Source organism: Pomacea canaliculata, linkage group LG4 (genome assembly GCF_003073045.1).
Source record: "Pomacea canaliculata isolate SZHN2017 linkage group LG4, ASM307304v1, whole genome shotgun sequence".
NCBI lineage: Eukaryota > Metazoa > Mollusca > Gastropoda > Architaenioglossa > Ampullariidae > Pomacea > Pomacea canaliculata.
In genome coordinates, this window is record NC_037593.1 from 8,376,046 (window position 1) to 8,400,157 (window position 24,112).

A 24,112-nucleotide genomic window follows, 5' to 3' on the forward strand; every position below is an offset into this window, starting at 1 on the left:
AACTGAATGCAGTTGACCTGTCAATGGTAAAATGAGTTTTTAAGATTTCTGGTGCCATTTGATTATTGCTGCAGTGAATATGAAGAGACATTACACCTAAATGTGGCTTGTGATTTTGCTGTTGTTACAGGTTGTCCACAAGAGATGAGTTATCAGGTTCCACCTCCTGGGTCTGTACAGTTGATCCCAACTGATAAGGACATTGTGTTTGAGCAGACTACATTCCCAAGGGGAACCAATGTGGATAGTGCTGTTGCAGTGGAAAACAGGACTGTGTATTTGAAGGTACTTTTCCATTTTTGCTGTGATAGTTATTGTCATACGTGAGAAATTCCTTTGGTTTGTGTTTGCAGCCAGATTGGTGTAGCTGATAAGTTCCAAAATAATTGTTGACATCATGTTTGTCTTTTTGTCGGCAGGATGAGAAACTTGTTACACTGCACAAAAACGACCAAGTGATTGTTGAGATAAACCAAGGTGAGTTGTGTTTTTGGTTTTTTTATTTTGTGAAAGACACGGTCTAATGTTTGAATGAGAGGCTGCTAAAGAGGCTAGATGCACTGGCATGAAAGTTAAAGTAATGTTAGACCAAAATAAAAGTTTGAAAATTGTGGCAACTATTTGAGAGGCTGCTTTCCTGGCGTGACACTTTGCTTTATCATGAGGTTGAAATGGTGAAGGTTTGTTTAGTTTAAAAACTGTTTTGTTGAAAGGATGGAAATGAGGTAGATTGATGTTTGGGCTTACTTATTTACTGTATGGTGGCCTCTCTATGCTGCATATGATGGAGAAGTAAAGGACATGACATGTGTGTAGGTGGCCACCTCTAAATGTGTTGAGCAGCATGGCGAATTATTGACTTATGTTTTTTTTTGATGGGTGAATTGTCTGATTTCGATAGTAATGAGGGATTGTGCTTTGGATTGTATGTTTGTGCATAAACTGCTTGAGCTTTACACTTAGTGAGTGCACCACTAGCCCTGACTGCATAGGTGTGTGTCTGTGCATGTTTCAGGTCCAAGTGAGGCTGCACCTACATCGGCCCCAGGCGCGCCTCCAACACTTGAAGATCTTTGTAAGTTCGAGGGGCGTTCTTGCAGCTTATACAATTTCATCTGAAAAGACTATACAATTTCATCTGAAAAGACTTTTACAACGTCTTTACTTGACACAATTCTCTATGATCAACTGCATGCCAACATTAGAAAAATAATGAGCCATCTGCATGACCATTGTTTGTATGACACTAATCTTTCTGTCTGGTAGTTGGTGCTGGATATGAAGTCATTGCTAATGGTACTTCCACTCAACCTGATGGGAAACAAACGAAAGTGTTTCTTTTGAAATTGACTTCTGAAACATCACAAGTTAAACAATCAAATAATGCTGTGATTTATACACCTAGTGAAGTGAGTGAAGCGATTTAATTTGTTTTAGCTAAGTAAAGCGCTTTTTGGCATACAGCTGAAAAGAGGAGATAATAACTTTGCAAGCATTCTGCCTGTAGCGGCACTGATTCTCCTTCCCCAAAACGTGCACTGCTGTTATGCACACACACACACATATATATATATGTATTGTGTGTGTGTGTGTGTGTGTGTGTGTGTGTGTGTGTGTGTGTGTGTGTGTGTGTGCCTGTTATTTTCGTGATCATTCAAATGATTGCTGTATGCCACTGCATGCAAGGGGAAAAACAACAGTAGCAACATTTACCAACAGTTAGGACGGCTGTTTCTGTTGCCACTTAGGCTGTTGAAATAAATAGCAGGCATAAATAATGTGGCCAAGAAGAGTTACTCAAATGAGTTTTTTTTTTAGCAGCATGAACACTGTGAAACCTAGTTACAGAAATTTGCGTTGATTATTAAGCATCATTTATTTGACTTTCAACAGCCTGCCAAAGGTGGAAAAGTACTTGTTGATGGTCAAGGACCTCTTAAAATCGTCAGTGTCATCACCAGTGTGCTACCTGGTGCAAAACCTCCAGCACCAACTCCATTTAAATACTGTGGGCCGACATCTACAGGTAATGATAGATCCGGGGTTCCTTGTGTTTGCCAGTCCTAAACTCTACCACCATTCAAGCAATAGCTGATTCCAAATTAGTTAGGGAAAAAGCTTAGCATTATGAAACAGCAGATGTTGATAGGTTTTAGTTGACAGTCATGTTGGTGAAATAGGAAGTGATTGGAAAAAAAAGTTATAGAGATTTCCGCACTGATGGCTTGTCTTAAAGCAAGAGGCAAGAGGGAGATATCATAAGATGAGAAGCTAATATTAATAGAAAAAAAAGAGTTTTGCGTATGATACTGACTTAAACAAGAAAGAACAACACATCTAAAAACAAAACAAAACTCAAAGGTTTCAGTGTTTGAAAATTCTTTGTAAATGAAGTTAAAACAGGTGATGAAAAATAAGGTGATGTAGTAAGTGAGGAAAGTTTTAAAAGTAAGGGGAAATATAAGTTCTAAGCTAATTTGGGGAATGACGATAAGATCGGCATCATTTACTAATACATAAGCCGCCCCTGGGTATTCAGGAACACCTGCGCCAGCTGTGTCCACACCTAGCGGTCCACAGACCACAGGACCCCCAGGAGAGCCAGGAACAACTCCTGAAGCTGAGACTACCCCTAGTGGTCAAGGCACCACAGGACCCCCAGGACAGCCAGGAACAACTCCTCCAGCTGTGACTACACCTAGTGGACCTATTACCACAGGACCCCCAGGACAGCCAGGCACAACACCTAGTGGTCCACGCACCACAGGACCCCCAGGACAGCCAGGAACAACTCCTGAAGCTGAGACTACCCCTAGTGGTCAAGGCACCACAGGAACCCCAGGACAGCCAGGCACAACTCCTGCAGCTGAGACTACACCTAGCGGTCCACGCACCACAGGACCCCCAGGACAGCCAGGAACAACTCCTGAAGCTGAGACTACCCCTAGTGGTCAAGGCACCACAGGAACCCCAGGACAGCCAGGCACAACTCCTGCAGCTGAGACTACACCTAGCGGTCCACGCACCACGGGACCCCCAGGACAGCCAGGGACAACTCCTAGTGGTCCACTCACCACAGGACCCCCAGGACAGCCAGGAACAACTCTTCCAGCTGAGACTACACCTAGCGGTCCAAGCACCACGGGACCCTCAGGACAGCCAGGTACAACTCCTAGTGGTCCACTCACCACTGGACCCCCGGGACAGCCAGGCACAACTCCTAGCGGTCCACTCACCACAGGACCTCCAGGACAGCCAGGAACAACTCCTTTACCTTTATCAACACGTTATGAACGTAAGTTTCTTTTTTACAACTCCAGATGAAACCCCTTTTAGATAATGTGGAACCGTTACGACAGGTAAGGGAGATACAGTCGTTTTTCCCTTCTACCGTGAGTAAATAATATATATAAACCCATGTTCTGCTGATAAAAGTACTTCTGTGTAGAACAAAAGAGTGTAAAAATGCTTCTTTCGGGAAGAAAACTAAATGTGTGTACATGTATTACAGGGAATGAGTTTATGTTTTGTTGCAGCTACCCCTACGAAATCTTCCAGCCCACATTCAGGACCAACAAGTGGTGCACCAGCCAGCAGTTCCACGCCATCAAGTACTACCTCCCCATTGAACACTACAGTACTACCTTCAGGTTGATTTCCGTTGTCGCTTAGTCTGCACCATCACAAATGTCATGTTTGTGTAGTCTGAATATTTCTGCAGTGAAGGACTTTTTTCTATGAAATATCTATTATAATAATTTATGTTTTTCACCTTAATAACCTGGAGCATCGGTCTCTTGCCGTTTTAAGTGACTGGCATTTTTAAACCACAGCCAAGAAATAACAGCAGGAACAAAATTAAACTGAACATCGCTGAAGCTGCAATGAAAGATGCGTTTCTAAATATTAACTGTTTAGTATATCTAATACATATATTTAATTCAAGAATCAGGCATAAGTGTATTTTTTCTTATTTGCTTGTTTGCTGATACTAAAGAGTTTGTTTATTTGTTTGTTTTTGACAGAGGGGTGCGAGGACATGATCGGGTCTGACACTTTCTTGCTGACAAACGATTCTGTAAAAGTCTTTACAGAAGATGGCAAACTGCTTCCATCTCAAGGCTTTTCCTTCAGCTATGATGAAAGCTCTGGCAGTTCTGTCAGATGCGTTATCTCCATTCCAGCAGATGGAGCACTTGACTCTGTGTTAATTGATGGACGCTTCTCAACTGCCTCGATCGACGTCATCGATCAAGGCATACCTACACGTGTGGCAGATATTGATGGCGTACGTGTATGCTAATAGAAAAGCTGTACTGAAAGTGACTGATGTAAACAATGTTGTCAATGTTCTCCGTTTTGAGATTAACATGGAGACATATTTGCCTTGTATTTTAATTTTTTCATGTAACTTTTCCCCTCTGTGCGGCTCATTTCATTATTATCTTCCGCGTCACTGGTACATATGTGCCTGAGGCTCGGAGTGGAATGTTTAGATGAAATAGGGTTAGAGGTTGTTGAGCCGGCGTGATAAATGAACCAGAACATGCTAAAATTTTCCTAGGGGTTCACTTATAGAGCAGGAAAAATAAACGCTGTTGAAGAGTTCTGACGAACATGTAACTTTAGCCTTTAGACACTGTTAAATCTTGGAAATGCGTAGTCAACGTTACAAGCAAGCAACGGGCAAATCAGAAAGCTACTGGTAAATGCTTTTTCTAGAGATAAAGTATTTCATGAAAATGTTCATTTCCTTAAGTATCTATGAAACGTATACGATTGTAACGAGTTATATAACTGAATGAAGTAAACTTCAGTACGTCAGTGCTTGCCTCTTCGTGTTGGTTGAACAACTACATTAGATAAGATGTAATTTGTATCACAGGCGATCAACATAAAGCCTGGCCAGGTGAGCAAGTACAATGAAGCCAGATTTGAAGAGGGAGCCATTGAAGTGATTTTCAACATTGAGCCTGGTACAAGAGGAAATATCAGTATTCTGCAGCTGACAGTCTGCACTTTGAGGAGAGGTAAAGTTGGTTGTGTTCTGGTCTGTTTGTGGGGATTACACTTTCTTTGCTGATCTGACTGCTTCCTCTATTTTTTCTGCAATCAAACATCAGCTAGTGGCTTTGAGAAATTGTTAGAAAGTAGAGTTACATATTAAAAGTTATGCTTGAAGTCGTTTCTGGTATTGATCAGGTGCGAAAGTTTTGAAGGGTTTACTTTAGACCCTACTGCAAAACCCTAGCTATCTTACCGAACGATACTATAGTTCTGACAGTTTGTTTTCTGGTTCCACAGATGATCTGTGTGAGATCGACCGGGAGACTTTAGAGGACGTATTGGCCCTTAAAATAGCCGGCAGATCACTTGGTATTACCGATGACGGTGAGGAAATTGAAGATGACGACGAGATCCCCACTTATCTCACCAAGGGAATCGCAGTTAACGCACACTGCTACAGATGGCAAGTTAATTTACCTCTTCTTTAAAGTTTGAGAGGAACTTACAGAACTGGCATCAATATACCTTACTTGAGTGTTATCATTACGTTCGCTAATCTTCTCCTGCTTTTTCAGCCGCGTGTTGTCTAATGACAGGAAGAATGAACGAATACTCATTATTTTGCAGGCGTCGACGCTTTAAACAGGTTTTTTGCTAAGTTTTAGAGGAAGTACTGATGTATAAAAGACGGGAAACTTTTGCAACATGTTTTGTAGTGGAGCAAGATGTTAAGAGTTTGAAGGGGACTGGTTACAAGAGACCTACTGTCTGTTGACTTTTGCTTTGACTTCACTTTTGGGGCTAGATGCCGAACATGACTACAAAACTTAAAACTATTCTAAAAAAAAAATTGTAGAAACGTTTTACAAAATCTGGTTTAGATGCGTTGCATAAGCACACGTAAAACATTTTAATGACGGGAGCAAAGTCAGGCTTAAACAGTTTTATTTATTGAAAAGACTTGTTGGTGAATGTACAGTGCGACTGGCGTGTAGATTAAAAAGAGAACTGTTTATAGAGGGTGCATACGTATACCTCCGAAATGTGTTGTGCGCTGTGATGCTATAAAACTGATTACCGAAATAGTTTTAAGCACTAAAGGCGTTTAACGTGTTAAGAATGTGTTTTGCAGCTGGCCACTGACACTATAATGACGCTAAATTTCCGCTGTTAAATAGTGACGTAACTGTTCTGTTGCTTGGACGACGTGATTGTTGTATTGTGCTGGAGGACGTAAGTTGTACATTTATTGGATGACGTACTTCTGTGTGGCTTACGTGACGTTACTTATTGCTTAAATGATGGACAGTCTGCAAAGCTTGAATGACGTAGCTTCTGTGCTGCTTCAAATTTGCATTCAATTGTGCGACTTCTGTCTTGCTTAATTATCCTAAGATGTGTATTTCTTGCACCGCGCAGCGTGTGTCGCGGGAATGACAGACTGAACTGCACCAAGAAGAAAGAATGTTTCACGTGTCCACCATACTCAGACTGGTCCCCTTGCGACGCAGAGTGTGGAGGGCTGCGTGGATCTCAGTCAAGAAAGATCGTCAGCACTGGCTACTTAGCTAGCTGTGACAATGGCACAGAGACTAGGCCCTGTATCAGCGACGTTTGTCCATGTAAGTCCTCAACTGAACATGACTTTCACGAAGAAAATCTAAACAACGTAACGATCGTGATATGTGAAATAGCTTTTTCCGTTATCTTGAGACAAAAGACGCACGCACGCATGCACTCACAGGGGTAAGGATAAACAGAGAGAAAAATAAATAATAATAATAATAATAGAGAGTATGTGTACATATTTTCAGCCACCATAGCTCCCTGCTTCAGCGAGTGGTCTGACTGGACGCCGTGTAGAGACTGCTTGCAGCAACGCACCCGGACCTGCCACAGCAGCTGTAAGCAGTCGCAGTGCGTTGGTGGAACCAGCCAGACGCGCACGTGTCCCGAGTGTTTCTCCACAACTACAGCCCCGAGTAAGCATTGATATGATAACCTAGCCGCTTGCACGCAGACTAGCAGACCTGCTCACCGCGGGTGGTCAATGGGGAGCATCTGACCGCGCGGCAGCTGTGTGCTAGAAGATCTAGTTTGTAAGCCGGTGTCGTAATTAATGGTAGAAACGGGTGTTCAGCTAACAAATCTGCTTTGCATCCCTGATAAAGTAAGTCAAAGTTACGTCGGGTGTCATACAACACGCAAGGCACTTTTAAGACAAAAAAAAAAAAAACCAAAAAACAAAAACAAACAAACAAAAAAAACGTGTTTTGAACTGCCACAGAGACGACGACACCGGTGTGTGCTGACAACGAAATACTCAGCTGCTCCACAGACTACGAGCGATGCACGCGCTCCTGCCGAGCACACCGCGCGCAGCCCTACAACGTGTGCTCCCAGCGAGACGAGGTCGGCTGCACCAAGCGCTGCGAATGCGTCCCCGGGTACCGCAGGGACGGCAGCGAGTGCGTTCGGGAGGATGAGTGTCCTTGCTACCTGCCCGACACAAACATGCCGGTCCCCGTTGGCTACGTGGACCGTACGTCGAAGGAATGTCACAACTGGTCAGTAGCCTCGCACCCGTCTATTGTGTGTGGTCGCTGGATTCGAGTTGTTCGGTTGTTTTTTTTTTTTGTTTTTTTTTTAAGCGCTTCGAGCTAACTACAAGACTTCTTCGCAGATTTAATTGAATTAGCAGACACTTCTAGGATGAACTAGGCATCGTCTTACTTTATTTCTTGTTCTCAGATATTTCGTGCCGGAAATGAACTCGATCGAGACCCAGTAAAATTGAGACAAAACCTTTTGGTAAAATGAGCTAATATTGGAAGCTTTTTGCGCTATGTCTTCATTCGTGTATGGTTCAGAAGATCTGTTTGAAAACAAATGTGCATTTCTTTTAATTTTTTTTTTCTTCAGTTCGTGTACTGCAAAAGGCTACAGATGTGACGAACGCGAAGGCTGTAAGTTTATTGATTTCGGCATCTAGAACTTTATCCACCCGCATCCTTCACCAACATCACCACCACCTTCTGGCATTCCGATCATTTTTTACTTTCCCCTTCTTCAGTCCTCTTCCTTGTATATCTGTTATTTTTTCCCCTTTCTCCGACATTTTAGAGAATGAACACGCTGTGTGGCAATGTGTGTGTGCGTTTGCGATGTCTGTATGCACCCGTAGATCTTGTGCATGCATGAAAGAGTTTGAGGAAGGCGTGGGTCATAGACAGGAAAGTGTAGCTAATCGTGCGAAGCAGGTTTGAGAAGACTTGTCTCTTTGTAGGCTGCAAGCAAGGTGTCTGGTCAGAGTGGTCGAAATGTTCTGCTACCTGCGGCCAAGGATATCGCACAAGAACGAGGTAGGGACTTATTCACTCGGTCATCCACGGTGAGGTAGAAAAGATTATCAGATATTCATAACCATGATGGTTATTTAATGTATGTTCATCTCAATTTATTTGAGGTGTGTGCTTTTGTGCTTGCGTCTGATGTCGTGCCTTATGATGGCGTCTGCTGCCTGTAAAATGTGTACTAAAGTCTTCTTCTTGTACCTTGATGAATGTGCAGAAACAACACGAACTGCAACATCACGTCAGAACAGCAACAAGACAGTTGTAATATCTTCTGCGAGTGCGAGGTGAGCTTTCATCTCCCTGAATCCCGCTCATCCACCTAGCTTTCTAACGGTATACTTATATTTGTCAGAAGACATAAGGAAAAACATCTCTGGAAAAAGAAATAGCAATAAATTCAAGATAGAAGACCGCGAGAAACAGTGGATTGATGGTGTAAACTTTGAATCGCATCACGCTTTTAGTCAGACAATAAATAAATAAGTAGGGGTGTACAGATATGAAATTTAAATATTGTTAGCGACGGGGTTGATTGTGACAAAGCATAAATTACTGTCTTCACACATCGCTGTTCTTGTTATTGTCGTCGTTGCTTTGGTAGCAGCATAACGCATATATACTGCACTGCAAGTCATGAATTGCACCAAACGTTCAAGCATTGTTTATACTTTGCTTCAGGACAAACAAGTATGGTTTGACAAGGCCAACTGCAAGAACTGTTCTTGTCAGGCCGGCAAGTCTGTCTGTACTCCCCCCGTCTGTCAGAACGTCTCGCAGTGTAATAACGTGAGTACAATAATTTGCACATTAATTATTAAGTTGTAGGTAGGTTGTTCATTTGCAGCCTTTGGAGCTTGATTGTGTGGACGTTAATTCGATAGTTCAGATGCAAGAACACACTTCAAAATGGAACAACTAAATAAAATATTTAAAATACTTGCTGAGGAATGTAAAATGCGACTGGCTTGTCGATTAAAAATTGTTTATAGAAGGTACAACGCATACCTCAGAGACGGGAGGGATTAACTGCACTTTATTTGTTTGCACACACACACACACGTGTGTGCAGCCACTTGTGCCAACCTGACATACTCTTTGATTTGAATGTGCTAGACGAACAGGCAGTTTCAACTATTGCTTCCATGTGTCTGTTCTGCAGGTAACCCACGCCTTGGTGCCGGACCCTGACCAGCCGTGCTGCAAGAAGTGTGTAGAGCTGAAGGAGCCACCTTGCCGTCCTGTGCCACTAGACGCCATTCGCCTGAACTACACCGACCGCTATGATGGCTTGTGTGTCTCACGACCCATCGACGTATACCGCTGTGCTGGCACCTGTGGCGCCGGCTCCTCCTCCATGTCATACAGGTAAGCACCTCGCACTGGGCTAGGATATGGGCTATTTTCCAGGAAAGTTCTTTCATCCTAGTGCTGATTCTAATACGGTAAAAAGACAGTTAGGGGTGGATAAAAAGATGAAGAGGAACTTGGGAATACTCCGAGATACCCACTTCCCACCCCCACCCCATATGGCAATCTTTTTGAGAGGTGTCACTTGAAAAAGAAAGCAACAACCCTCCCAAAAATTTAACAAACAAACAAATAAACAAAGCAAAACTAACTGTTTGAAAGATAACTTCAAGTACCCGAAACGAGATCTAAGACATTTATTACAAAAAGTAACCAAAGTCATAGCAAATCAGTTGTTAGCACCTGTTGGGGGTTTCTTTCCCATCACCATGAAAAAAAATTGTTTTCCCGACTTGAGATGGCTTAACTCGGTGTTGACACGCAAACACCTGGGCGAGTGGAGCCTGCCGTTTTTCATATGAGCATGTGTTTGTCTGGTCGGCAGCTCTTTCAGTCAGGAGTTCGGCTTCCAGCTGACCTTTGCACAGATCAACTGCGCCTGCTGCAAGCCCACCGTCGCCAAGGTGGACGTAGTCTTCACGTGCCTCAAGCGCGGCAACACCAAGACCCTGAAAGTACCTAGCATCGCCTCGTGCTCTTGTCAACAGTGCGCTGACGGTCAGTAGCCAGTACATAGCATTAACACGGTCTATAACATACACAACATGGTTTTTGATTGTTCTTGTTGCTGAAGTTTTAACAGCATAGCCTTGTTTCAGTCTCTAAAAACCATGCGTTGTCACAGGACAGTTCTAGAACTGGCAGCATCTATAGTCACGTGACAATGAATAGAACTGTATATAAAGTAGATTTTGACGAAATAATAAAGGTGAGAAATACAATGACTTAAAACCGTCAAGCAAAACATCTACTGGTAACGATAAGTGGTAATAATAAGGCGAATGCATCACAGATTGATATTACGACAGAAACTATACTCAGCTTCCAGTATTGTAGTAAACGTTTCCCACCTGTCTGTACTAGTCTTAGACTGTCCTCAGAAGTGTCGCACTGTGATTGCTTTCGTTGTTATTTAAACGTGGATGCATACGGGCTAACTTTTCTTTCGATCTTGATTTACAGAAGGTGGAGATGGTGATAATTCGTCTGAAAACCGCTACGGAAGCAACGAAAAATATTAATGGACTTACCTGACTGCAAGGACCGATGTCATTCCGAGTTGACACATTTGAACTTGTTTTGTGCATTCTGTCAAGTGTCTTTATTCTGTCGCGTGATCTTATATGTACTATAGATAAAAATTAACACGACGAACAGATCTCACTTGACCAGAGTTCGTGCTACATTAACGACGAAAATAAATGCTTTTATGCACATAGCAATTCTGCTTCTGCATTTGTATTCTGTGTACACCAGTAGTGTGTTGACGTCGATATAACTGTTTGTACAATGGTTACTTAACACCGCGCTAACAAAGTCCGTGACATGAAACAGTCCTCTGATGACAGAAAAATTTATATATTTTTTTCTTCAAACCAGTCATTAAAAGCACACACCACATAAAATGCGACAGAAGCAGCAAATGCATTGCGTGTCGTTTAGACGACAGCGGGTTATCAGACTGATCTGATAAAATGGGAGTGACTTGAATAGAAACTAATGAATGAAATGTTAACAGCCTCGTCCAGTCAATATTTTAGTTGTAAAGACGAGATAGCGGTGAGTTGACGAATCAGGGGAACGAACTGCAGTAATAAAAGATGTGATCTCAGGCGGCGTAGCTACCTCCCTTGAACATCGCAGTTGCGATCTCTAAAAGGCAAATAGATTATTTCAAGTCCCCGAGACACGGTAACACTAATTTAACATATCTCACGCATTTTAAGCTTACGTAACCATAAGTGCATTAGAAAACGCCGGTCGTCGCCTCAGTTACGAAGGGAGAACACCCATGTCAGCTTTACCAAACAGTTTAGTTTGGCAGGTTTTTTAATGGATTGTGTCCCTTAACAAAATCTTCGGAGAAAAGTAGGCAAAAATATCCCCTCTCTTAACTTATCCTGGCTTCTGCCAAGCATTGCATCGTTCCTATATCAAACAGCCTGGAGAAAGACGTCTGTGGGGAAAATAAGCAAGAAAACATTTACTTCTTTCCTAAAAACAGCTGCTACCCAAACTGAACGTTCAACGAGTGAGAATGTGAAAAATGATGCATGCTATGAGAGTTGGTGAAAAATGTATTTATTGGGAGAAATTAAAAAAAAAAAACCAACTTGCTCACACACCCTCCTTGTGCAGTCACACACACACATCTATTGTTAGCTCGTCAAAATCATTCCTTCATCTCTTTCTCGCCTTTCTCTTTTTCTTCATCTTAGAAGAACTGAAAAGCGATACGCAAGAACGAGTCCCACTCGTCATTTTAATCTGCTCAGCAAAGGAGCCCAGAAACGATCTAGTCAGTTAATTATCATAATCAGCCTTCGCCCATCGTCAACATCTGAGAATATCGGCCCCTCAGACATGTCATCGCCACACTCATCGCCTGTACAACCATCAGCAGGGGCGGACTGGAGCTTTAAAGCGGCCCGGGCATTATTTACAGAGCGGCCCTTCTCACTAAAATAGGCCTATAATATTATTCTATAGAATAAAATAGGCCCACCGGGCATTGCCCAAATGCCCGACCGGCCAGTCCTCCACTGACCATCAGTCACCAGAACTGGCACCACTACCCGACCCCCAGAGCATCGTATGCATCATAGCAGCCAATAGAATAAAGCCTTGTACAAACAACGATGACAATGAGCCGTAACAATGACATAACATCAAACGGGGAATCATCGGAGAAGAAGTTAGTCTTAGCGAATAAGGCTTTCGAAGTTCTCTTGACAGCTCCCCTTGGAGGCCGCCCTTTCTGCCTTGTAGGCTGATACTCTAATTTTGTGCCCTTAAAGGTCTGAGAGGCTGCTGCCTAAAAGATTGTATTTTCTTTTAATTTCACAAAATTGTCTGTAAGAGTCTTGAACGTCCTTAATACCAATGGAAAGAGACATCGACAATTCTTCTTACCCATTCTAGAAGTGGTTCGCGTCTCTCCTTGTCCATACACTGAAGTACCCAATAACCCCTTTTATCCAATAAAAATTATGGGAATAGTCATGTAGGAATCCAGTTGTACACTCATGCATCAAATCCGAGGGTCAAAAGGTAAACTAATAAAATTGTATGCGTCAAAATTAATTGCTCAAAATTACTGCATCCTTTTCTTATTTACTTCTTTTATGAAGGCTGAGGACATGCTTGCAAGTACTAGCGCATGCATTCTTCTTGAGAAAGCTTCTAACGAAACATTAAAATTAGCTTGTGATACTTTTTACCACCTTTAAATTACAATATTTAAGGTTAAAGATAAAGTGATAACACAGGTTGCTGAAATATTTCAAGGCAGTGCTATTTTTTGTGGGTTTATTTATTTATTTTTTGCAAGTCAAGCCAGAAATTCAAGTCGATGGCACAATGGCGCTTTCCTTGCTTAACATAAGTGCGTTGGGTGGTTTGTAATGGTTTAACGTCAAAGTATAGAACTAAAGGTGTAATGTACAATTTGATCTGTCATTTTGCATAAAAACTGTGAAGAAAGAAATAGCCTTTGACACTTCGTCGCGCTACTGTCGCACCAGGGCGATGTTTTCATGGCATCGAGTTTATTGATTCAAATAAAGACCAGAAACAAACGCCCCTCCTCTCGTCTACGAATGATTGCCGATAACCACTTCTCCTATTTTTCCACCTTGGGCCTTCTGTGGGAATCGATGAAAACGATGGAAGTGCTGACATTCTTTTCTTGAACGCTGGAAGCCGTGTCCTCCAGACCCTTACCATACGGAGCCATGGACTTCTACCCGAACGTTAGAGATATTAGTGATATCACTAAGGTATTACTGAATGGGGGTAAAAGTAATAAAGTACAAAAATGTGTTTATTTTCTGGGAGAATTTCTGCCTAAGAAAAGCTAACATTGCTGAAGAGACAAATATTAAATTAAGTGCTTACTGGCGTTGTACGATCATCTCACTTATCTCTCACGAAACTGTTAAACGTTTAAATCAACGACGTAATCCGCATTTGGTATCTTCGGCTTATCTCCAAAGGAAACACTGAAATTTACTGTTTTGGGGTAGAATAAAAATATTTGATATTTCGTCTCTGTAGTCTCTCTGCATCTCTGTCTCTCGGAATTCCTTGTGTGTGTGTGTATCAAATGAGTGAGCGAGTGAGTGGGAAAATCGAGCGACTCGTCCCTACATAGTATCTGTCTCGCTCTCCCTCCCTCTGCTCTGACCTGGGAGGCAGGAAGGAGGGGGTGGATGGTGACTTATGGAGGGAAGGGGGAGGGCACAGTGGGGAGGGTGCCACCATTCTCGGCGCGAGCCGCACTATAAAGATCAGGCCTATGAAGGGTTGCGGCACGCGAGCGCCCCACTACAGCTACCCGCAACACCTCGTGATGGCTCGCTAACTCGGAGGATTCGTGTGTGTGCGTGCATGTGTGCGTGCGTGTGTGTTCGAGCACACACACACCACTCGTCGTAGTAGCGTTAAGGGAAGTGCAAAGGGTGGGTGGGTCGGTTGGCGTAAGGTGGGGGAGCAGGAGGAACTCAGACAAATGGCAGCTGCTTTGACAGGGAGGTGCGCGTGTGCGCGCTGGCGCGTCTGACGCTTGCTCGTGCTGCCCGTGCTGTGATTGTGGTGGTGGTGGTCGTCGTCGTCGCAGGGACGGTAGTCTAGTCGTGTCGCCTGCTGGTGTTGGCGGCACGACTTCTGGCGATGGTCCACATCCCAAACATCCGAGCCAACCTCTTATGAAGGAGGCAGACGACATCGCCAAGCGAAGGGCTCTGAGCGCCCGTGTCCTGGGTTATCGTCATCAGAGCGCATGCGCTAGAACTGGAATCCCAGGTAGGGATGGAACGCTGGGAACGACGACGTACGATGGGCAACAGGAAGTACTGGCACCCGGCTGTAAGACTGTGGCTTCTGCTCCCGCTATTGCTGCGACCAGTCTTTGCCAATCACGACGCCTCCCACGGCATTGGGTCGACCAGCAACAACAGCAGCGACAGCAACGACATCAGCAGCAGCAGCGCGGCAGGGATCAAGAGTGTCATCGTCCGCCTCAGCTCCCAGGGATTGCGGGAGCTGCACGCGAGGGCGGGTGACGTGCTAGTCCTGGAGACGTCACGACCCATCCGTGCATCTTCAGTCGTTAACGTCACACGCTCCTTACCCCGCTCTTCGTCGCCGCCCGCTGTTCTGCGGCTGCTGCAAGTAACCGACGGCAGCTGGCTGGTGCAGACGGCGCGCAAGGGCAGCGTCATCAAGGACTGTCGCGTGTCACGTGACCCACACGACGTCCGTCGCTTCGAGAAGCACTTCCTGCACACGGTCCCAGGTCACGCTGACCTGGGAGACGCCTTTGCCGCCTACGTGCGCATGTCCTCCTTCAGCATCGCCCTGGGCAGAAGGACCTCGCATCACCGCCCAGGAATGCAGAGGAAATTCCGTCGAGGTGTCTGGATGCCATTGCTCTCGGCAAACTCTCATGGACGGCTGGCCACGTATCTGGACGTCCAGCTCCAGGTCAGCGAGTGTCAGGACTTCCTGTCGACGGCCAGAAAACAGCTTCAGGCGCTGGAGGAAGAGTCGCAGGAACACGACACAGAGTTGCTCCAGCAGACGGCCCCCGACCGAACTCCGTGGCGAGGCAAGAGGGATTTACTCTCCGGCTGGTTGATTTTTCCTGGCACAAAATGGTGAGTGAATGTTCTTGTTCGACTGGTTACGGGTGAAAATTAAACCGCAGAGTCTCACACAGACCGCATTTAAAAATAACAAATTAATCAAAACCCTTGACAGGGACGTATCACACCATTCCATTTAGCTTGCGGAGTTTTTTGTGGTTCAACTGACATGTTGACAAAAGCTACCCTCCGCGAAACCCGTCCGCGATTAAGAAAAAAGTAAAAGAAAGAAAAAATAAACAATGAAACCTGAAAGCTCCACTTTTTTTTAAAAAAAAATCTAGTGGGTGCATTTTTTTTTTTACTAATAACTTGGTTAAAGCTCAATGCAAGATAGTACTTCCTTAATCTAGATCAGCAAACAGTTCCCTTCTGTTCTCGAGATAAACACGCGCCAGCACCACAATGCCAGTGAACAACCCAAGTGACAGGACTCTACATGAACACTTGCAAGGGAGAACAGGGGTCAGATTATGGGAATCTGTTAACTATTGAGACCTCACGAGTTGCACTTTTTTCTGTGCTTGGCGATGCTTACATCCCTGTATTTCGAGAATCTTGTATATTCAACACTTTAGGAAAAAGAATACCCAGTCATTAGGAAAAAATGCACCCCACTAGGTCTTTAGAAAGTTGTGTATGTGAAGGAGTGGGAGAGATGAAAAGAAGCTTACATTTCTCACAATCTTTGTTCACGAAAGTAAAGCAGGCTTGTCTTTATGTAGTAAGTGTGTGTACGTGTGTGTATGTCTATGTCAGAAACATGTGCACGAGGGTCGGACATCGTGGGAGCTGTGATAAATACGACTTGGTCCGATTGAAGAGTTCTATCGGGTGTTCTATCGGGTGCAGGGCAACAGAGAAGCTTGTCTCAGTCCACACCCGCCACTTGAACCGACGATCATTGAACACGACTCATAGACAGGCCCTGAGTCTCGCCTGGAGTGTGTGTACACACTGAGCATCTGTTTATAGGACGATCGTTATGTACAAGGGCCGCCGTCGTTTGAAATATTGACCACGAGAAAACTTTATTATTGAATGAATACAAGAAATCACGAGTGCTCTCCACCCTAACCAGCCCACCCGCTGTCTTTTTACAGCGCATCGCTCCAGAAATGTTCGATGTTGTTGGCTTTATTGACATGTATCCCCTTTTGGAGAGAGAGAGAAAAAAAGTTTGTATGTATGTGTGGATGGGTGGGGTCGGTGCGGGTCCCTGTGTCCACATTACGTAAAGACACGGAAGGGGTCAGAACAAAAAGGGAAGTGGTGTGAGTGTTTGTGTTGGCGGGGGCTGGGGGAGGGTAGGGAGAGAGAGGGGGAGCATTGCTACAGGTGGTGCAAGGTATTAACGGACAGATTACACAGGCTGTCCTTGAGTGAGTCAGCTTGGCAAGGAGCTAAGCACAGGAGAAAAAAAAAAAAGAATCCTCTCGCCGTTTCCTTAGTGACTGAGTCTGATGAAGGAAGACAAGGAGACGCCTAGAAAATAATTCGGGGCGTTAGTGAAACGGAGAAGCCGGACCCTCTCCTGGACTACCGCTTTATACACACACTTCTTTTCTTTCTCTCTCCTTCCACAGAGGAGGATGACTTTGAAAACTTCTAACTGAAGGTGCTATTAAGACCCTCATCACCTGTGCTCATACGACTACTGCAACACTCTCTTGGCTGCTTGTCGTGTGGAGACTCTTTGTCCTCTTCACAGAGCTCCATCTTCTGTTGTTTTCACAACTCATCGCCATCAATCTTACAATCATTTGATGATGAAGCTGCACTGGCTGCCTGTCTCTGAGAATATTAAATAAAGATTGCTTGTATCTGCTTCAACATCATCACTGGCACTGTTGCTACCTACTAAGCTGCTCTCTCTCTACATCACAACTTGACTCCTTTCGTTCTTCCAGTGAGATTACATTGATACAAATATAAAATATTCGATACAAATATTCCAATACAGTGTATACAAATCTTCCAGCTCTACCTACCTACTTAAAAACATCGAAACAGAGACCCTGACATTGACATAAACACACGAGCACATAAATTCACATGTATACACCACAACTAGGGTACCCCGCCTCAGGCCTGTTGCAGATTTAAACGAGGGCTAACTTTTTGTATGAAATCAGACCGTTGGAAACAGGAAATACTTGAAATAACAACGTGACATATTCCCGTTTCCAAGAGTATCTGTTGATGGATGGATTAATTAATTGATTGCTCAGACTCTGTCTCTAAGTCAGCCAGCGTGGCTTAAACAACTTTATTGTGAACAGTCTATTACAATGATGAAGTAGGAAGACATTCATAGTCGAGAGAGTCGCAAGACAGCGGAGGACCGGAGGTGAACCCCACGTCGTGCTGGGGGCACACGGATGACTCAGCCACTTGCTCCTCCCAGTCATGACGAGAGCTTGGAGGGACATTTGACTGATTCCCCCTCGTCACCCTCCAGCCTCTCCCACCCTCCCTCAGCTACACCTGAGAAAATCTTGTCCCTCGGACACCCCCACGTGACATGTTTGATGTGTCATGAGGGACATCGCTGGGAACTGCTTGCATGACGTACTTCGTGCGTGCGTTGGCACGTGATGGGGAAGCTGGCCAGGTCCGGGTGTAGGTCTGTAGGATGGTGGGCTCGACCTACCTGCTCGTTCATGTTTCAAACAGAGCGTGTAATATGTATGGGGTCACGTGATTATTAGCAGTGACAAGTCTGTTCCGTTCGCGAGCGCGTGTGGGTGAAGGATGCGCGAGCTGCGTGCAGTGTGACTGGTCTGTCTGTGTGGTGTGTATGTGCAGTTTGTGCCCATGTATATACGTACACAATCATGTCCATACTTTATGCATGCAATGAGATGGTGAGTGTGTTTAAAACATCATCAGTGACTGTCATCACCATCATAATGTCTGAATTCTAGTCATTCCGAGGTATGTTGTAGATCGGTTGTCTATCAAGGATTTATTGAACCTTATTAAATAACAAAAAGAAGAAAACGGGGTTAAGGATTCAGTTTTTCAACTTCCGAATCTGCAGCAACGTGCGTGTGTTTGTGTGTGACAGGTGTGGCGATGGCGACATCGCTGAGGACGAGAAGGATCTTGGTTATGACGAGGCGCTGGACTCGTGTTGTCGAGAGCACGACCACTGTCCACACGTCATCCCCCGCCTGACGTGGCACTACAAGCTCTTCAACTACTACCTCCACACCCTCCTCCACTGCCGCTGCGACCGCAGGTAAGTCCTTTGATCACCTCCCTTCCACCTGAGCACCACCTCCTTCCTCCGACTCGCAGCAGGTTGTTATTATTGTTGATGATAATGGCGCTCGTGCTAGTCCATCTGCTGCCATCACCTGATATTTTTACCTGGAGGTGGGATGGGGTGGGACCAGCGGACAGACGTTTTACAGGAAGCCTATATTTAATAATACGTTTACTTCATCATCCCTCGGCAGATGCCTTGCTTCTGATATTTCCCAGATGTCCTGACATCGTAGTGCATCCTTCCTCCGTCTATTGTCTTGGGGAAGGTCAGTGGTGGGGAGAGTGTCTGATGTCTTCGCAACAAAACGATTGTATCATGCAGCACCATGCAGCCACAGACACAACTCACAACATCTTCTGTAGCAACATGTCTGACAGTGTGTATGCGTGATGGAGGTCAGAGGTTACAATGAGGGCCCGGAATGTATGTATAAACTCGTTTTTACGCCGAACCAGCAGCTCCCTCGGTGAGCAGCTTGACACGTTCAATGGCTTTGCGATTTGTGGACAGAAAAACATCAAAAAAATTTTGTTCTTAAAATGTAAACAAACAAAAATGACTACGGTCGAGATTTTTATCTGCTAACCGTGATCGCCATGGTGATGCAAGCATGGAAAGGTCAGGCTCCGCAGGGTCGGTAATCGCGTCACTGTCGGCCACGATGGCCTCCCTTCCACTTGACCTCGCTTGCCCTCTCCCACGCACGCGGCGAGTGTGGGGTGGGGCGGGGTGAGTGAGCGGGTGGGTGGGTATTGTTCATTCAAGCAGCTACAAGCGCTGTTCCGTCAACTGTACTCCACGCCCTCCGACGTCTCGCCCCAACCTTCATCAGTCTTCTCGCCTTGTTAGCAGACAACCTTTCACCTCTACACAGGGAGGGTAGAGGGGTGAGTGAGTGGGTGGGGGCAGTTACAGTGGATGCACGCAGCCAGTGAGGAGAATAAAAGGCCAATAGGCTGGCCATATGAAAGGAAGAGGAAAGTCTGCGGGGTACCTTGAAAGGCAATGGGACCAGCATCAGGCTTTGACTGGGTGAGAACAGCTTAGCACAGAACTGCTTTGCCCTCTTGGCTCTTACTTTCTCCAAGCAATAAAGCCCGCAGTGCCAACCTTCAATGGGTCCCAAAAGTAAACTTGATGTTTATAGTTTCCACCTCTTTCTCCGACTATTCGCTGCCCCCTTGGTTTCCCTCTCTAACACCTATTGTGGTCGCTCACACATCTTGTTGTGTCCACTGTCTTGGAACGGGATCAAAGGACAAGGCAATAAAGTTACCGAATAAACCCAGGCCGGCCATTGCTGAGAGTATAACTGGCCAGGCAGGGTAGTCTAGTGCTTGGCTCGCTCCACTGCGGAACAGAAGGAGTCTGGTTCGAGACCTGGTCATTAACATGGCTTAAAAAGTACTTCTACCCACACACCAGCTGCTCAGCAGGAACGGATTTATCGGGGGGTAGGGACCCTCTCAGCTGGAGCTCCAGGCTGTTGGTCTCATGGCCTGCACATCGTCGACAATCAGAAGGAAACAAACGGCGAAACCGAGACCACCCGAAGTCAGTGGTCGTGCAACTATCAAAGAGGAAAAAAATGGCTAAAGGTCGTTATTAACTGACCAAAGTGTCGAAGCGTCTGACTTCAAAAATAGTTTTAGAGTCTAACTGTATTTGTCTGATTGTATATAACCTATAACATAAGTCACCATGTTGGCCATCGTTCCAATGTCTCCAGCATTCATCCCAAACCATTGGTCTCTCGTGTCCCCCACACACAACTTTGCCAGGTCTCCATGGAAATAACTGCGATATCGTTGCTTCAAAGGTTTTATAATAGTGGTGGTAAATTTCTTTTGATGTTCAACGGATTATTTTTCCCCCATTGTCTTTGGTTGAATCATTTCTTTGCATGGCAATAGAAATTGCTGTACAGCAAACTACAAGCGGAAGTCTTGTCAGATGGCAGTCAGCCAGAAGAGTGTTGAGTGTTCGCACCAGACCCCATGGCTGGACCTTGTAGAGAGAACGAGGCAGGGGTTGGGGCAACCGGCAACAAGCAAACACCCACCCCACCCTTCATCCGAAAGATTCAAAAGCCGAAACCTAAGAAAAGTATAAATGAACAATTCTACCTTGTGGTTGGAGAGCTCAGGATTCAGGCCAGGAGACAAAGAGTTGCTTGTTGGTGTCCACAGACACATTAAAATAAAATTGTGTCAAATGCTGCACGCGATGCGGTTCGAAACCAAAGCCGGGGGCTTAGATGACGAAACAAAATCTGTCTTCTCTTCAGACCAAAGATTAAGGGGTGCGGGTTAAGCGGGTATTGTATGGTGTCAGTGTGAGGCCATTGTGCGGCATGGACCGGCAAACTGGGTGTTGAGAAAATATAGAAACTTTGTTCTTCAGTTTGTAAGTCTGGTCTTGAGCCTCACTTACCTTGAAGACTTTACAGACTACACTATTAATCTGGGTACATCTACCCAGGTTTTCTCAGCGATTTCTGTCTCCAGTCAGACAGGCAGCTGCTGTCTGTTGATGTCAGAGTACAGTTTTTTTTGTTTGGGTACTCCACATTGTTTGTCTACATACTCCTCTGGCAATATGCATTAAACAGCTCTTTGCGGAATAATGTCTACAAAGGGAGAATTTAAAACTCGACTAGACATTAACGGTTGCGGCGCCCTTGCCTCAAGTTAAGTCGAGAACATCATTAAATCTTTGTCCAACAGACCATTAAAATTTTTATTGAGTATATCATTAACATTTTTGCCTCGAGTAGCTCCACAAAGAACAACAAGATCTGGTGTTTATAACTTGCTTATTTCTGGACTTTTTCCATTATTTAGGTTTCGGCGGACATTTCTTACAATCGCTTGCACCCGATGGAGTAGAAGTAAGATGAACTCAGAGAAAACCGGAAGCAAGCAGTGAAGGACATTGCAAGAAGTTTGCTCTCGAGTAAATTTGTGAACTTTCCTAGTCACGTGATCCTTGCGAGTGATCCTCCCTTATCTCCCGTGAGTTCAGCCTCACCTCAACATCGGAGTGTTGTAGCAACCTGAGTTCTCTCGGCGACCCCCCGACACAAGGCTGCGACTACTGAATGGTGTTCGTTTGGTGTCTGGGACGATGATGGAGTTGTTTACCACAGACAACACACAACACGAAGCCAGTTGGCCCCACTGGGATACAACAAGGCACAACTCGTCCAGTGGCGACAGTTTGCCTCACGAGGAACACAACATGTCCGTCTTCACGAGATAAAAGCTTCCGTTGAGTACGGGACAACACTTATTGCTGTCAACAGACAGCAGCCTCAGCAACACCACGTGGCTGGAGGCACGAGGAGTCCAGAGAAACAAGATGATAAAGAGGGATTGCGAGCAAAGAAAGACTAAAAGACTTGTTACCTGAAGTGTAAGGGTTTAGTTTTCAGGAAAGCAAGAGGCTTATATGTCTTACAATAATGTAGTAATCTGTTACTTTGTTTGTTACATTTCAGACCTCGTGATAGAGAAACCTAAGTTACAATGGCAGCCTATCAAACGAGGGCTTTGACGACCGTGGGGAGAGGATTTGCTATTTACTGGAGGCTTGTCGAGTACAGTGGACTTCATCTGGTCCTCGTCCACAAAGATACGAGTTGCATTCGCAGTCTGTTAGCCTCTGCCAAACAGTTGCCGACCGTTTTATCCTGTCCTTCCCCTTCTTGCCTACAGCAACATCCAGGAGGAGACGATCAAAGTATGGCTGGTCGAGAGTCACGAGCCATTCGTGACTTTTGACATGAGGGTGACATTCTTCATCATGATTATTGAGGCACAGGAAATAGGACGAGGACAATCAGGTTTGACTTTTGTAGAGATGGAGGACCTCACAGACACAGTAGTGTACCTCTCTTCTTCTCCTCCTCCCATCCCCTTTCTCCACCTCCCCTTAAAACATCACGCCCGAGGGGAAAGTTAGTGCACGTGACCGCAGCGTTTGTTGCCGGCGACGACAGTCGACTTCCAGTCGGTGCACGAGGCACAGCAGCTACAGTAACTGTTTTGTTCGGGTGCTTTCAGCACGTGTGTACACAGTAACGCCATCTGGGCGGCCGTGGGTGAGCGGCAGGATGGGTGGGTGGATGTGGTCAGGTGTCGGCCTACGAGCGGAGCGCTCTGGGTGGCGGACACGCACACCTGTCCAGGTAGCAGCCAGCAGACTGTAAGGGAATATCATGGGAATCTGCCAGCAGAGATGGGAGGACTTATCTCTTGTTGTCGCAGCGTGCCTCTCCTTCTAAAGCCCCGACAACCTGTCATCAATGCTCTCACTTCTGAACTACTTGTCCTGCGTGTGAGGCTGTTTTGATACAAGCAACGAGTGGACAGACGGTTACTGCCCCGTTACTTACCGGCGTTTCCCGCAGATATCCTGGGAAAATCGTCTTTCTGTCAGCACATGAGTGTTGGCAGTCTAGGCAATTAGACTTACAGAAAAACAAATCTTTTACCGACTCTTTGGTCCCTCGGCTAAATTTGTCAACAGTTGTACTCTTGACTTTCACTGTTTACGAAAGCTTTGGTCTCCCGGGTGGATTTGTCCTCTCCGCGGACTATTCTAGCGAGACTTCACAGAGTTTGCTGTCTCTGGACTATGTTCTCTAGATAGAGATCATCGTCACTATGGTATCTGGCTAAATTTATCAATTAGCATAGTCTAATTAACTTATTCTGTCATTCTCTGCCCCTCATACACATGGGTGTGCTCAAACATGAACGATCATATCTCCGGTCTCTCCTGATTGTTTTTCTTGACATCATGGACATGCTGGAAGCACTGAGGTGATGTCTCCCCGGGTTCCGATGATCCTCAGGGAGCAAGTGTTGCTGACATCCGGGCATACCTGATCTGTTGTGAGACTGACCTCCCGCAGCGCCGACACTCGGGAGGGCAGGACATCTCACCTGACTGTTGTTGCAGGTGTCAAAAGTACCGTAGGTCTGACCCCAAGAGGACAGCGGAGGTCTGGGAGGTCATCGTTGTTCTGTTTGCATCTGTGGAGGGTAAGATGAAGGTTCTGATCCCTCAAACAACAACACAGGAGGTCCGGGGCTGCTCCTGTATCACGACTCTACCTTTATTCTCGAACCCAAGATAGTTTCAGACATTTTAGGTGGGGACCTTTAACCGACAGAGCTTTTCCTTTGATCCTGTCTGTGGTTCTGTGTTTTGGGGGAGAAGTGGAGATATCAAACTCTTAGTCATTCTTCACAACTTCTATTGAAGTCTAATTTATTGTCCACCATTGTATGACATTA

At 45.2% G+C, this 24,112-nt stretch overlaps 2 protein-coding genes across 2 annotated transcripts in view; both read left to right on the forward strand.

Moving 5' to 3' along the window:
* Window positions 1-11,115, forward strand: part of LOC112561497 (mucin-12-like) — a 95,937-nt gene extending 84,822 nt beyond the window's left edge. The window contains exons 105-124 of the mRNA XM_025234032.1: window positions 131-285; window positions 420-477; window positions 1,016-1,075; window positions 1,267-1,409; window positions 1,894-2,026; window positions 2,540-3,295; window positions 3,537-3,650; window positions 4,026-4,288; window positions 4,886-5,030; window positions 5,305-5,470; window positions 6,427-6,629; window positions 6,822-6,989; window positions 7,295-7,574; window positions 7,930-7,973; window positions 8,294-8,369; window positions 8,578-8,647; window positions 9,042-9,149; window positions 9,523-9,728; window positions 10,216-10,388; window positions 10,854-11,115. Of these exons, the coding sequence (XP_025089817.1) occupies window positions 131-285; window positions 420-477; window positions 1,016-1,075; window positions 1,267-1,409; window positions 1,894-2,026; window positions 2,540-3,295; window positions 3,537-3,650; window positions 4,026-4,288; window positions 4,886-5,030; window positions 5,305-5,470; window positions 6,427-6,629; window positions 6,822-6,989; window positions 7,295-7,574; window positions 7,930-7,973; window positions 8,294-8,369; window positions 8,578-8,647; window positions 9,042-9,149; window positions 9,523-9,728; window positions 10,216-10,388; window positions 10,854-10,912 (3,380 nt within the window). The 3' untranslated portion in view covers window positions 10,913-11,115. The remainder of the gene's footprint in view (window positions 1-130; window positions 286-419; window positions 478-1,015; window positions 1,076-1,266; window positions 1,410-1,893; window positions 2,027-2,539; window positions 3,296-3,536; window positions 3,651-4,025; window positions 4,289-4,885; window positions 5,031-5,304; window positions 5,471-6,426; window positions 6,630-6,821; window positions 6,990-7,294; window positions 7,575-7,929; window positions 7,974-8,293; window positions 8,370-8,577; window positions 8,648-9,041; window positions 9,150-9,522; window positions 9,729-10,215; window positions 10,389-10,853) is intronic.
* A 3,070-nt stretch (window positions 11,116-14,185) lies between these two features.
* Window positions 14,186-24,112, forward strand: part of LOC112562956 — a 28,743-nt gene continuing 18,816 nt past the window's right edge. The window contains exons 1-2 of the mRNA XM_025236588.1: window positions 14,186-15,547; window positions 18,606-18,779. Of these exons, the coding sequence (XP_025092373.1) occupies window positions 14,700-15,547; window positions 18,606-18,779 (1,022 nt within the window). The 5' untranslated portion in view covers window positions 14,186-14,699. The remainder of the gene's footprint in view (window positions 15,548-18,605; window positions 18,780-24,112) is intronic.